Here is a 14780-nt window from a genome sequence, read left to right as displayed (position 1 = left end):
GCGGCCGCTGCGGGAGCAATTTGTTGCTACGACGATGGGGACATCAACCGGCGTTTGGGGCACTTCAGCTACTTTGGCCAACATGTCTGGGCGTGTGTGGGCGGCCGTATCTTTTTCGGCGGTTCTGAGCATGCGCTCTGCGCATGCCCAGAACTACCGAAAAAGACACGGGCGGCACGGGATCACACACAGGGCTTTTATTATAGAGGATGGAAAGCATACCTTAACTATCTATGCCATTTGCATGTATCAGTTATTCTTCTGAAAGAGATGAAGACCTGTCCTAATGTGCGTGATATGCTTTGTATAAGATATTTAACATTTATCATAATTATTTTATTTTATTTTTTATTAATTTTCTTTATTCTGTTTATTCAATTTGCATTTATATACTGCCCCATATACAAATTTCTCGGTGGTTTACAGATTAAGAACAGATTAAATCCACATATACATATAATTCATGTGGTTTGGATGTTACATTTTATGGAGCCAACTAGAGTTAGTCTGTTAAGATAGCAGATTTTGTCATGGTCTCAGATGCCTTAAGCAGGATACATTCAGATAGAACTTTTCTTTACACTTCCTAAAATCTAGTAGCTTAACAACTCTATGTGCCCTCTGGTTTTAAAAGTTCTCACAGGTGAGATAAAAATTCAAATAATAAGATGCAAATAATAAGATGTCACTTGAACTCTTGTGGTTATCTGGCTGACTGCCTTTGATGCCAACCTGTCTGCCGCTCTTGAAACAGCAGTATATTTTTGATTATACAGTATCATTGTCATTCAATTTGAAACCAGCTACCATTTGTTAGCTGCCCACTCCTTTAAGACATTACAATGGGATCAACCCCCAAAGCATTAAGGACAATGAAAGCACTGTACCTGCTTTGACCTTTTTGCCTTCCTTAAGTTCATTGGCCACATGTTTTGGCAGCATGGCATAAAGCAAAGCTTCTGATTTCTTCTTTTCTGCCTCCAGATTTTTGGAGAGAATCCTGAGCTCTTCCTTCTTTCTTTCTAGCTGGTTGGATAGCTCTATCTCTGCCAGCCTTTGCTGGTTGAAGAGGATGAGGTCCCTTGTCGTGTCATGCTGTGCAATGTCAGAAAGGTGCATCTGTTGTTCTTCCAACTCCTCTAAACTGCGTAGCTTTGGTGAGCACATGTACATCATGCAACGGATAGAATCCATCCAGATCATTTGCCCTTTTAATAATAAACACATTGCAGTGTGATATTCCATGGTACATCAGCCTACTAGTCATTTGAATCTTGCTTCGGACACTTTACCAGCCTATGATCTAACATTCTGGTACTTTAAAAAAACAACTCCATTTGACAAATAGAACACTCTAATCTTGCGAAAGCTTAATTACCATTATATTTTAGAATTTAGACCCCAGAATTCCAAATGCTTCTGTGACATAGTAAAACAGTGGAGGAAGAGGGACGGGCTCATAAGAGAGGCAGGGAGCAATAAATACTCTGTAAGCAGAGAAGATCTCATAAGAAAGAACAAGAATAGTAATGATTCCAGAAATCTCATCAATTGAAGTCATTTCCACCAAGATCTCTGAACCATTAGTACCAGGGTTTGAGGTTCTCTACAAGCATGAAAACAAGACACATGGGGTGCAATCCAGTACCAGTACATCAACAGAAGTTATGCTGATTTTAATAAATAGTGTTTTGGATTCATTCTTGATTGCCTTGATTTTCACTACATTTTTAGTATATTAAATGTGCACATGAAATACATGAAAATGAAGCAAAGGGACATACAATATACATTCACATAGCATTATAGCTAAACACAGTTCAGGGGGTTGAATCAAAACTTCTGTGAGCAAAATAATGATAACACCAGGGATCTTTCCCACATCCTCCCTACTGCAGCTTCCTGAGCTTCCAATAAAGCCACACCTGAAGGTCTGGAGACCCTTGGGAACAGTGTAGGGTGTCGCATGTGGGACTGCAGGACGTTTTCTAGATTAGACCCTGCAACAGGGTCACAACGCATCTCTGAAGTGTGCTTCCGCACTTCCTGTGTTGAGACACCACAGTCCCTACACTGAGAGCAGGGTGCTGTTCATATTTCCAATGCCTTTTTCGAATTTAATCGCTGCAATATAGTGCTATAATGTAGTATATCCAGTGTTTAAAAGTTGCTATTTGGGGGGGTTGTTAGTTTTCACATGACTGCTCCCCCTGCTGGGTGCTTTGCTGTTTATGTTTTGAATGTGATTTGCCTGAATGGAAGCATTTTGCTGCTATTGAGCGGCTAATCTGGAAAGTGCCCAGGAGGAGGGGAGAATCTTTGGAGAACTAGTGGCAGCACCTTCTTTGAGTGTGGGCTCCACTCTAGATCTGACCATTCTAGCTAGTGCATGAAAGTGTTTTTGCTTCTTGTTCTTTTTTCAAAAAGCGAATGAAGATTCCCATAATAGATTTGCAAAAGGAAATTGGTCCAGTACCTCTTAGCTTCAACAGGGGCTGTTTCTTCCACAATTTAGGCAACATATTTCTTCGTGCTTTGAGGACAAACTGACTGTTGATAAACTTCCTTATGCTGAAAATAGTGAATGTAACTTGTGGGTGAACAACAGAAAAATACTCATCTAATCTGGTCCCAAGTATCTGCAACCCAGGTACAAATTTCTGAATGTTTACTCCCATCTGCTTGATCTTCAGCTGAGGACAGAACAGAAAGGCAACATTCCATGGCTACAGAAAAAAGGGCTTTTTGAACTATCTTTAGAAGCAACAACTAACAAAAAACCATTTAGAGATATCGTACTTAAAATGCCTGTTCAGCATAATGATAAAGCTGGTTTTCAGTACTAGACTCTAGCATCGATATATATAATTCTCTAAGGCATGGTTAATCCTGTGCATGGCAGCTCTCACAAGAGTTCACGATCAGAAGCACCATGGTGATTGGGCAGTAGAGATTCCATATGCAGATAGGGAGGAGGAGACCATGAGAGCAGAAGCACTGTGGTGATTGGGCAGTGGGGATTCCATATGCAGATAGGGAGGAGGAGCCTGTGATGGTTAAGGACAGTTGGAATGCAACTGTTACTGGTCGGAAGATGTTCTTGATTGTAGAGGAGAGGAATCTATATATATATAAGGATAGTGGGCAGGGGTCTGAGAAGAGAGGGGTTGTGAGGGAGGGAAGATCCCCTTCAGGAGAAGGCGGCTGCCACTGTGTGAATTAGATGAGGAAACAAGATGAACAAGATCTGTTAACTCAGGAAGCGAGAGAGAGAAAGAGAGAAAGAAATAAAGAAGGAAGGGAGGGAAAGAAAGACAGAGGGGAAGAGTGAGTGGAGGAGATAGAAAGAAAGGAGGGGGTGGAGGAGAGAGAAAGAAAGGAGGGGGTGGAGGAGACAGAAAGAAAGGAGGGGAAGAGAGAAAGGAAGGGCGAGGAGACGAGCTCGAGCCTGTCAACAGCCTGAGGGGAATGAGTGGCCATGGCGGTGCCTTTTGGCAGCAAGGAAGGGCCCAGTCAACCACTGCTGCTGCTGCTCCTGAGGGGAGGAGCAGGAGCAGGGCTTGGGTGAGCATGGGGAGGTCTCTGGGGATAGGGGACTGCAGCTTGGTCAATAGGTGCCAGCAACGCTGCCACTGTGACCAATGGGGTGAGGGGGATGGAGTAAAGGGATGGAGGAGTGACTAAGAGGTGTGAGGGGGATGGAAGCAACCAGATGGAGGAGGAGAAGCAGGAGTGCAGCTCAGGTGAGGGTAGAGAGATCTCTGAGGTGAGGGGGGCTGTGGCGGGGGTGAGGGGAGCAATCAAGTACTAGCGCACAGATGCTCTTCATGGATTAAGCTAGTTTGCATGTAATTACTGACATTTAAAAGTTTCACATACTTGTATACCAACATAATTTAACCCAACAATATTATGTTATACCATGTTTTAACTCCATGTTGTAATTATGAATCTATACTGTGATTTGATGTTATTAACTGCCTTTGTTTTTAAGACTCGGATTGTGATATTTTAAAGTTGAGTTTAGTATTTTATGATTGTTTAGTTGTAAGCCACTCTGAGATATTTTGTTCCTGAAATGTAGGATAGAACTATTGGAAATAAATAAATAATAAATGTACACTTCTTTTGTATCTCTAGGGCCCACACAGCGATCATCACTACCCCAATGTTTAACTACAAGCACATGAACAAAGAACTGCCTTACTGTTTCATCAAATACAATGTGGAAAGGAAATGCACAGCAGAATGTCCTCTCATCAATCCAAAGCCTCTCAGGGAAAAGTGGCTCAGAGGTACATAAGATATTCCCTATAAAACAGAGAGTAACAGAGAGATACACACTTAGATAGGAATCTTTGACTGAATTTGTACATTTCATCTATATACTGTAACTGGACTGATTTCTGTCTTCTTGCAGTTCAGGATGGGGAATATAGCCCATACCCTGTTTAACTGAACAAGGAAGCATAGAGGTCAATTTGATACAGGTACCCTAAACTTCTGCTCCTGCATGGGAAGGCAGAAGAAACTATTCAGAATCCTTGACCAATCTTTTTATGCTGATTGTCCTAAAATAGGTGAACAGGGGTGAAAAAGTCTATAATCACTGAAGTTCTGTCCCAGGAAGAATAAAGTCTTCTGCAAAGAGATCCTGCACAATTTCAGACATATTTACAGCACAAGCATGGCTACTCAGGAGTAAGTCACACGGACTCTGATAAGACTTATCCCAGGTAAGTGTGTATGGGACTCTAAACCTAGGGCCAAACTACACATGATATTCACTGCATCACTGATCCCGACGAGCTTTCATTTGCCTTGCAGGGCCAGATTTGGGGGCCTTGCATATCGAGACGGTGAGCCCTTCCTCACAACCAGTGAGAAAGGGCAATAGGGTTAGTGGGGAGGAAGCCCTGAAGAGCTTACCTCCCCACACAAGAGCAGTTCCCTCTCCTTGGGCAGGTGGATCGCCCGCCCAGATGAGCACTGGCTGCTGCTGGTCGCTGTGAGGATTGGGGTGCCAGGATGTGTCGCCCCATCCCCCAGAGCTCCAATAATGGACTGCATGAGTGCAATGTGCATTGTGGAGACCCCCCTCCCCAAGAGTGCCATAGTCTGCTAGGCATGGCTGCTTGCAACTGCGGCTGGCAGATGATCGAAACAACGAGGTTAAGGGAGCGTTTGCTCCCTTAACCTTATTTTAGAGGGAGGCTCCATAGGCAGGTTTGCCACTGCGGTGCCACCAGGATCAGGCCCGATCCTGGCGGTACACACGCAAAACCAAGCTGGGCTTCCTTAGCCCGGTTCTGCATGCGTGTGTGAATAGCCTCTGTGTTGTGGAGGGATTTAACCCATCCCCTCTCGTGGCCCCTTTCCTGATAACCCCGCCATGCTTGCCGTTTGTGAAGGGAAATGTTGTATCCTATCCAGTTCTCTTTTGCAGTTTGTTTGGATATTTGTCCCAAGGGGGTAGAGAGTGTGGGGGAGGAGTCAGAAAGAAAAAGGGAGGAGAAGGGGAAGGAGAAAATGGAGTTGTTGCTGAATAAACCTTTTGTTAAATCCACATAAGATTTCCTTGGAGGGAAGCAGCTATAAAACAGCGGGGGAAGCTTCAGTTGGTGTCAATGGAAATGTTTCTCCTTTGGCACATCTCAAGTATGAGGAGAAGAATCTGGCTCAGGGCCTTAGCAGGAGAGTAGGCTTAGTCCCAACTCCATCCCCAGCCATGGTCCCAGTCTACAGGGACCCCCAATCTGGCTACAGTTTACTAAGGGAAATGAAAGCACATCAGGATCAGTTGCACATTTAGCTTTGCATATAGTTTGGCCCTTATCTGTTTAGGTTTAAAAAAAGAAAAGAAAAAAGAAAAGTGACATTCCTAAGAATCCAAATTCTGTGGCACATACCAGATTCTGTGCATGGGCTCACCAAAAAATGAGCAGCCCTACCTAGGACATGTCGCCGCAGCCTTTCACCCCCACCCCCCCGAATTTAAGAATGCATCCATGAAACTGAGAGGTCGCAAGTTGTTAAGTGGAGCGACTAAAGTAATGGCATCTTGTGCTCTGAAAATACTTAGCAAACCTGCTTTTCGACATACAGACACCAACAGTCCTGCTGCCTCGCCGATCAGTGACATCATCTTGAGGCTTTCTATAATGATTATTTGCTTACAGCAGGCTTATGGCCTCTGCTCTTACAATCACACAAGTGAAGTTTTAAAAAGGCACTGAAAGCCAGAGTACACATGACGTGGGAGGTCTGTGGCTGGAACTCCTGATGACCTTTGCTTTCTTCAAAAAGCTGCAGGAAAGGGGCACAGTCTGATGGGGATGCAAGGCAGACAGATCTAACCCTTCCACCTTGGATTGGGTCATCATGGCTTCAGCCTAACCCCCTAGCCCCCTTCCTCTTGAGCTGCTATTAGCTGTGGAGAGGAAAACTCAGGCACAAAAATGTGCCTGTAAGTTTCCCCCTTTACAGCTAATTGTACCTATTTGGGTTTTCAATTTACATGAGGGAATCAGGGTGGGTGCCAAAAAGTTAAACCTCTTCCCGCTGCACCATGGCCTTGATCCAAATTGTGCCCCACCCTGACAACTGCTTTTGAAAACAAAAGGATGTTGGAAGTTCCAATACGGAACTCCCATGCCATGTCCATTTTGGCCTTAGCTCACCTCTCCCAGATTTCACAATGTTTCTCACAATGTCCCAGTAGGATTCCTTTTCCCAATGGCACAATATAGATTCTTCCCTCCCTTTCTGAAAAGCTACATCCAGTGTCTAAAAATAATATTGACAAGACAATGTGGTTAAGACGAAACAATTCATGTACTTACTCTATCATGATGATTGCATTGGAGTAACCTTAGGGCAGCAGCAGAAGGTAGGAAGCCTCAGAATCTGTTTCATTGCAGAGTCATTACACTATCATACTGTGGGGGGTCTTTAAAGTCACAGAATCATAGAGTTGGAAGCAAATGTATGGATCCTCTAAGGCAGAATCCATTGCACTTAAAAATGACTAGCCTGTCCTTAACCATCTCTAAGAAGGAGATTCTACAATCTCCCTTGAACACTGAACACGGTGTTTTCAAGCCCTCTGCCTTTGAGGAACCTCTTTCCACATAGACTTGCTGTTGAGGAGACCCTGCACAGCTGCCACAGAACTCTGTGCCTTGTAGAGGATTCTGGGGAGTGTTCTTGCACAAACACTCAGTTCATTCAAGGTACCTTTGTCGGACCTCCCTTGCCTTCTCTTAATTTAAAGTGTGCCCTCAGACACCCCACAGACACATGTCACATTTCAGGGAATGTAGTGGTGGACAAGATGTCCCTTAGGGAAGCTTGTTCCTAATAGGTTATCCTATCATTGGAAATGCTGTACTGTACTTTAATAAGGTTTTGACAGGGTCTGAAAACTGCTGCCTTAACAATGCTGGAAACTATTACCAGTCAGGAAATTCTTCCTAATACATGCAATGTATTAGGCCCAAATTATACAAGACATTAGAGACCTATTATTAGATATCTGGGCTATATGTTTATTTTAAAAGCAGCCACTAGGGCAGGGGGGAATGAGATTGGGACCATGGCTCTGGAGGGTTTAACCCTTTCCTGCGAATTATTTGTCCAATGTCCAGTTAGGGAAAAAATACAAGCAAATATATGTTTCCCCTAACACTGGGCCCATTCAGACAATATATCTGCTGGCTCCTTCAGAATCATAGGGGGAAAGGAACATTGTGGTGGAACACATGCACACACATTTTCCCAGCCACCTGATGTTCAGTTCCACTACATAATTGTGGGAGGGGCGGTTCATTCAATTCTCCCCTTTTATACCCAGTTAGCATTTAAAAATCATTCAGGGTAAAGGGTGGTTTAGATGTACTGTCCCCATGTGTTTATGCAGCATCCAAACTTTTTATTGTTTGAGCCAAAGGCCATGACAAAAAGAAAGAAGAAGAAAATATAGAACAAGTTCAATCAAGAATGTGCAGAATTAAAGATACATATCAATATTTTTAACTTTCCCAAGGTACCCATGAATTTAATGCTAGCTTTTCTTGTTATTAAAGCAAACACAGACACTTCACCCCCACAGCATGACCTGACAGAAAAAAACAATTGGCTTCAGCATCTGATTCAAACATATGCATTCCAAGAAAATCTGCCAAAAATGTATCTCTGATGCTGCTAAACAGAAGATATTTTATGAGAGGATGCTCAAAGTCCTCGACTTGCTGTGGGCATTTTAGACACATCTGTTGTTCCCAAAGCACTTTTTTATAGTGACCTACAGTAGCTGATGGCTGGCATGAGGTGGAAGTCATTACATGGCAGAACAACAGTACACCAAATTGTGAGGGAGATGTGTTTGCACATGTGATTCAGAAGAGGCAAGCAAAACATATTGTCTGAACCAGCCCAAAGGGAATAATAGCAGCTTGGAAGTGAGGAGGACAAGAGCAGAGGGGAATGGGCTAAACTTTCTGTCCTCCAGCACTGCAGTCACAGTCCAATTATACACACACACACATACACACACAGAGAGATGGAAAGTTGCTTTTAAAAGAAGTTTTAAAATTCACAGATCTCCAGTATCTTGCTAGTTTAGCCCTTAGAGATCTGACAGGCCATTCCCTTATGTCGACGCAGAATACTTGTGTTGATTCAAAATGTTAAGAACGCCGCCCCCCCTCCCCCGGCAACTTTCATGAGACCAGTTTCAGCACCTCTTTATCCCCATGAGAATCGCCACATTCAGAGTTGCCTTGCCCTTTAATCTTGTTTTTTGCCACTTGATCGTTCTCCAAAATATAGAATACCACATGCTCCTTCTTCCCAGTGCGCTCTTCTTCTACGTTTTGGTTAAGAATTTCCAGCGTCACTTCACTCTCAAAGAAATCTCTGGCCACAGCTTCAAGAATGCCTATGTCAGAAAGAATAATTTTGGGATGGCAACAGATGATGCTGGCCTACATCCCATATACACACCCAGAAGCATCTCCCTACTAACGATAATGCTCTTGCGCAGTGCTCTTGCACAAGGTCACTTCACAGAGAAAGTCAGTTCTATCCCAGTTTGTACTAGCAGAAGACGTTATGCACAAAATGCATAACGTTTTGCATTTACCTCTCTCAGAAGCTCTTCTTGTGTTAACAGTTCTTTCTTGTTTTGCTAGCAGTTGGGCAACATTGTGGAGCACCACCACCACCACCACTAATGCTCCTTCCACAAGCCTCACTGTGGAGGTCACCCAATATTCTTTAAAGGGGGGAAATAATGTTGCATAAAATCTGGAGTAAAACCTCTAGTTTCAATTACAATAAATCATGTTTGATATCAAAGCTGTTTTTAGAAGACCATATTTCCTTGCACATAATTTCTTTAAGTTTGGGGACAGGGAGCCATCTTTATTTATTTATTTTTATTTCTCTATATAAACCGCTTTGGGAACTTTTGACAAAAAGTGGTATATAACTATTCATTTGTTGTTAAGTACACATGGGGCAGAATTGCAGAAGAAACTACGGATGGGTCATTATCCTCTAGAACAGGCTTCCCCAGCCTGCGGCCCTCCAGATTTATTTATGTATTTTATTTATTTAATACATTTATATACCATTTATATGAACATTTATGGTTCAGATGTTGCTGAACTACAACTCCCAGCATCCCTAGCCACAATTGATTGTGGCTGGGTATGCTGGGAGTTGTAGTTCAGCAACATCTGGAGGGCCGCCAATTGGAGAAGCCTGCTCTACAAATTTGGGGTAGAATATGTTCTCCATGCTTCTTATGTCCCATATATATATGAAGCGGTATTCAGCAATCTGTAACAATAGGATTTAGGGCACACCATCAGAGCAACCAGGTACTTCCATTCACAACCCACACGTAGCTCCTGCCAATGTGTGTACTGCAGATGGTGGGTCTTACAGTTTGGCCGTGGGCAGCGGGGCTTACACAGGCTGTTGTGATGTGATGCTGATGTGGAAAATCCCAAGACACAATCAACATTTCTTTCTTTTTATTCTGCTTACCCTTATGGAAAGATTCCAGTAGGAGGTTGGGTAGGTGGCTGTGCATGCCTGAATTGGAACAAGATCCGGTGGCATTTTACCTGGGACAATGTGACATAGGCCTTTCCTGTCAGAGTAGTAGTGGAGTAGCATCATCCCATCTGTCTTTTCCACACGAAATGATGGTGCATTCATTTCCTGTGTAGAAAAACAACCTCTGTCTTTTTCCTTTCTTCACTAAATCCCATATACATCCTTAACCAGTTTTAGTACAGCTCAGTGGTTAGAGTGCTGGACTAGGACCAGGAAGACCTGAGTGAAAATCCCCACTCAGCCAAGAAACTCACTGGGTGACTCTGGGCCAGTCACGCATCTCTCAACCTAACCTACCTCACAGGGTTGTTGTAAGGATGAACATAACCATGTATACTGCTCTGGGCTCCTTGGAGGAAGAGCGGGATATAAATGTAAAAATAAATAAACCTCCCTGAAACAGAATCTGAACTTCTGATATGGAGTTCGATTAAAATAGCTCTTGCAATAATGAATCTTGTCCTCTTACTTTTACCTTTCGTTAAACATATTTAAAAGTACCAGCAGATTCAAAAAACAATGACACTCTAGAAATTTTATTCATCTGTGTTGGTTGCTTGGTGTGGGTTCACTGCTTTATATGTTGAGGGGCTTTTTGTGGAATTTAGTAATTTCCTAATGTTGTGTTAAACAGCACCATGCTTCTTTGAATTCTCTCCTCTAGTCCTCCTGCCTTCACAAGAGCACTTTGTCTAGCTTGGAGACTGCAAGTGAAGTTCAAGGACAATAAAGAATGAAGGAACCATAAAGATGGAAGGGAGAGACAGAGAATCAGAGAACAGTTGGGTTGGAATGGAGTGGTCAGGTTGACCTTCAGATTTCCATATCTATATCTATATCTATGTATGTTTATGTTTGTATGAACACAGATGCCCAGGGATGCAACTCCTGTGCATGTTCTGGGAAAATATAGCTCATCATAGACTATTGTAAATTGGTACTGGCAAGTTAAGTGAATAAAAAGAAGATGATACCTGGTAGGACAAGGCAAGGTAGCTGTGAAGGGCATCAAGATTCTCAATAAACTCTGTCAGGTTTCCTCCTAGTGTCCGTAGCATTCTGTCATACCCTGATATCTTACAGAAACTGAAGAAGTATTCCCCAAAAAGTTTCAGCACTTCATCTTCTGATACCTCTGAGCAGGAATAACCAAGATGAACAAACAATAGGGTTGGGCTTACTTAAGCATGAGCATGGGCAAAATGCATCCATTGGATCTTCCCAAAGGAGCCCAAGCTTCCCCATCCCTGTGCCCAACATCCTGGTATGGAACCAGAGAGCCTCACTGCTACTCGGGGGCGTATCTAGAGTAGGGCAGGCAGGGCACGTGCCCCGGGCGCCACTTGAAGGGGGGCGCAATTTTGTAAAATTATTTTTTAAAAAAATAAAAAGGCTGCCAAAAACAAAATGGCCACCGTGCATGCTCAAATGGCCTCTGTGAGGCCCTAGGTCATGCCAGGCTTTGCAGAGGCCATTTGAGCATGCGCAGTGGCCATTTTGTTTTCAGTGGCCTTAAAAAAAAAGATTATTTTTAAAAATGGCCACTGCACATGCTCAAATGGTCCCTGCGAGGCCCTAGAGCCCAGCAGGGTGAGGGGGAATCTTTGCTACCCCCCAGCCTTTAGGAAGCCCCCCAAAGGGGCTACGGGTAAAAATAATAATAATAAAAATATAAGACACTGTACACATATTCAGATTGGCACTATGTACAGAGAATCAGGGCTTGTGAATACTGAGCTGATGCTTATGAGCTAGGATTGTATTCATTTGCTCTTACTTTGCTTCTTGTGATAAGTGAGTTAAATGTGATGTCTTGCTAATATGGCTATTAATGGTGGGTTTGTCTTTGAATCAATGTGAAATCCTTAATATTAAGGCCCACTGGGAGTTTCTTGCTCTCTTTCTCTCATTTTAACTGTCTTTCTGAAAGACTAGAATATATTCCAAGCCGTGACACAGTTTACTCTGCATATCCTTTAATTATTTACAGAGTATCTGGGAAAAGTCAAATTCTCCATTTATTTTTAAAACTTATGTAATGGTGATGCTACAATGCATAGTAGAGAATTAGACAGGCACTTCTGTTTAGTTTTCCAAGTACACCTCCACATAGTATTTGGGTATTTCATGAGGCCCCACATACTGAAATTTGTAGTTTTCCAGCATTTTTTGGTCTGGCTAAGTCCACTGCTAAATAGTTTTTGAAATATTAAAAGATTAACGAGCTTGACTTGTATTTTTCAGCTGATATTATGGTAAAGTTATCTCAAAGATGGGTGTCAGATGCTTGGACAGGGGGCGCAATTTCAGTGTTTGCCCTAGGCGCTGTTTTCCCTAGATACGCCTCTGCTGCTACTCACAAAGCTCTCTCCCTGCCAAATACATGGCCAGTCCCAAACTCTCCAATGGTGCTACCACCAACTGGGGTAGGATGGGCAGGAAGGTGGATCTCCAGTCATGCATTTGGCAAGAGTAGAAACAGAAGCACATCCTTGTTCATGGCAGGAAGTATGCATTTGTAGAGATTCCTGTAAGGGGACCAGAACATCTATGTCCTGCATGTTCTCACTTTATGCAAGACTCTTCAAGGATGGCTGCAAGCTTATGCCTACTTTCCTGGAAGTAAGCACGACTTAACACAGTGAGACTTATTTCCAAGTAACCATGCATACTGCATGACCCCAAGCCTATGTTCACTTAGGAGTAAGCCCTGTTGAACTCAATTAGAATTACATAGGATTAGGTTGCATGCTTCTTTGCTCCTAACCCCACACATTGAAATAAAATAAACTTAACATGAAACACATAACATAATACATACTATGAAACATTAATAAAGAAAAATTAAAAAAAAGTAACCACAATCTACTCAGTACTTAGAGTTTTGCAGGCTTCTTGGACCAACTTGATTGTGACAGCATCCTCATACACTGTATATGTCATAAAAGTATCTTCAAGTTCAGTACGAGATCTGTAAAAATGCCAAGGATGCTATCTGAGGTTAAGGCTAAATAGTAGGATTTGCCGTCTGATTTGTGCAATCTAGTAAAACCAACATTTTTAAAAAATGGTATCAATAGTGCTACAATGTTTTGTCAATTAACCCATTAAAATATTTTCATCCATCAAAATGGTGCCCTGACTAATCAGGCAGCAGATGTTTTTAAAATTATCAATTGTTTTCAGCGTTAAGTATTTACAAATCCATGGATGGGAGACATGCTCACAGAAGTAGCATTCTGCCTTCTGCCTTGTGCAGAGAAGTTCAACAATAGACTGCCCCTCACTGTTTTGCGTTAAAAAAGAAAAGCAGAGGACAATTTAAAATAGCTGCTTTGGGGGCAAATAAAAGTGTTGGAAGGGTGATTTTTGACAGGAAAATATGTAGCTCAGCAGGAAAGGGTTACCCCTCCCTGTCTGTATGCCACAGTCCCAAACTGGATTAAATAGTACAGTGGTCCCTCGACTTACGATGTTAATCCGTTCCGAACGCACGTTCGGAGGTCGAAATTTTCGTAAGTCGAAGAGTGCATCCACGGAGGCCTGAAAACTTTCGTAAGTCGAGGAAGCCGCATCTAAAAATTCGTAGGTCGAGTAAGCCGCATCTAAAACGGCAACGACTTCCAGTCTTTTTTGTCATTCGTACCTCGAAAACATCATAAGTCGAGTAGTTCGTAGGTCGAGGGACCACTGTATAGTTAAATAATTGACATTCCCAGTGTTAAACACACCTCTGAATCATGCAATTAGTATAACATCTAGTTTGGCCCTCAGTCTAGGACGGGTGTATCTTGCCTTGTGCACATGCATGTAAATGCATGCACATGACCACCAAGGCACATGAACACCAAGTGATGCGCATGAACACCAAGGCACCATGTAATGCCTTTTCGGATGAGCTCATTTGAATAGGGTTAGAGTTTGTGTGTGTGTGTTTTATAGAACAGTTTGTGTGTGTTTTTTAAAAGGTTGTCTTTAATACAAAGAACAGAACAAAATTAATTTCTATGTAAATTAATAGAGCAGGCAGCAGGCAGAGAAGAGCCTTGTGAAAGGTGTCATGCTGGGGGCAGTGCAGAGAGTGACTGTGTGGGACCAACGTTGTAGGATGTTGTGAGTACACAAGAGTGTTCAGATTTTCACATTGATAGCAAAGTGTTCACATTTAAAATGCTGTACGGATAGATACTTACCTGATATTTTCCCATGTTTCTTCACCAAATTTCTCTATAATAAGAGACTTCAAGCAGGTGTTGATAAATCCATACTAAAGAAAGAAAGAAATGGAGGAAAAGGGAGGGAGGGAGATGTATGCCCAAGAGTATGAAACAAACATATACAGCTATTAATGGGCTAGTGCAAAGAAGTGAAATGTTTTCCTTTGTTGATAAAGAATTAGCCTGGGGAATTATTGTTCTCATTTTAGATTCCCTGCTAATTTTACACAACCTGAGTCTTATAATTCACTTCCCCTTTATTTCTTATCCCTTTAATCAAAAAGCTTTATTCTTAGTAGCGTTGGAGAATACATAGCTGAATGTCATATTATTTTATAATAGAGCATTATCACAGCAAGTTATGATGTTTTACCAATAATTAATAAAATGGAATTCTAATTGCTGCTGGATCATCAATGTCAGTACAACTCCATTTTG

At 42.4% G+C, this 14780-nt stretch overlaps 2 protein-coding genes across 2 annotated transcripts in view; one reads left to right on the top strand and one right to left on the bottom strand.

Annotated features, from left to right (window-relative positions):
• RNASEH2B (ribonuclease H2 subunit B) overlaps nt 1–11485 on the top strand; it is a 48430-nt gene extending 36945 nt beyond the window's left edge. Inside the window, exons 11-13 of the transcript XR_008313520.1 lie at nt 4141–4295; nt 4581–4736; nt 10790–11485. The gene's annotated coding sequence lies outside the window, so the exon portion shown is untranslated. The remainder of the gene's footprint in view (nt 1–4140; nt 4296–4580; nt 4737–10789) is intronic.
• LOC128336325 (guanylate cyclase soluble subunit beta-2-like) overlaps nt 1–14780 on the bottom strand; it is a 34934-nt gene that overhangs the window by 12606 nt on the left and 7548 nt on the right. The window contains exons 2-10 of the mRNA XM_053275769.1: nt 14319–14392; nt 13002–13096; nt 11100–11260; nt 10134–10230; nt 8742–8938; nt 6681–6786; nt 4208–4311; nt 2477–2693; nt 888–1208 (exon numbers count right to left, since the gene is read on the bottom strand). Coding sequence (XP_053131744.1) covers nt 888–1208; nt 2477–2693; nt 4208–4311; nt 6681–6786; nt 8742–8938; nt 10134–10230; nt 11100–11260; nt 13002–13096; nt 14319–14392 — 1372 coding nt within the window. The remainder of the gene's footprint in view (nt 1–887; nt 1209–2476; nt 2694–4207; nt 4312–6680; nt 6787–8741; nt 8939–10133; nt 10231–11099; nt 11261–13001; nt 13097–14318; nt 14393–14780) is intronic.

This window comes from Hemicordylus capensis, chromosome 1 (assembly GCF_027244095.1).
Source record: "Hemicordylus capensis ecotype Gifberg chromosome 1, rHemCap1.1.pri, whole genome shotgun sequence".
Taxonomy (NCBI): Eukaryota; Metazoa; Chordata; class Lepidosauria; order Squamata; family Cordylidae; genus Hemicordylus; species Hemicordylus capensis.
Note: the sequence above shows the minus strand (reverse complement) of the source record. Positions and strands in the feature narration are given on the sequence as shown.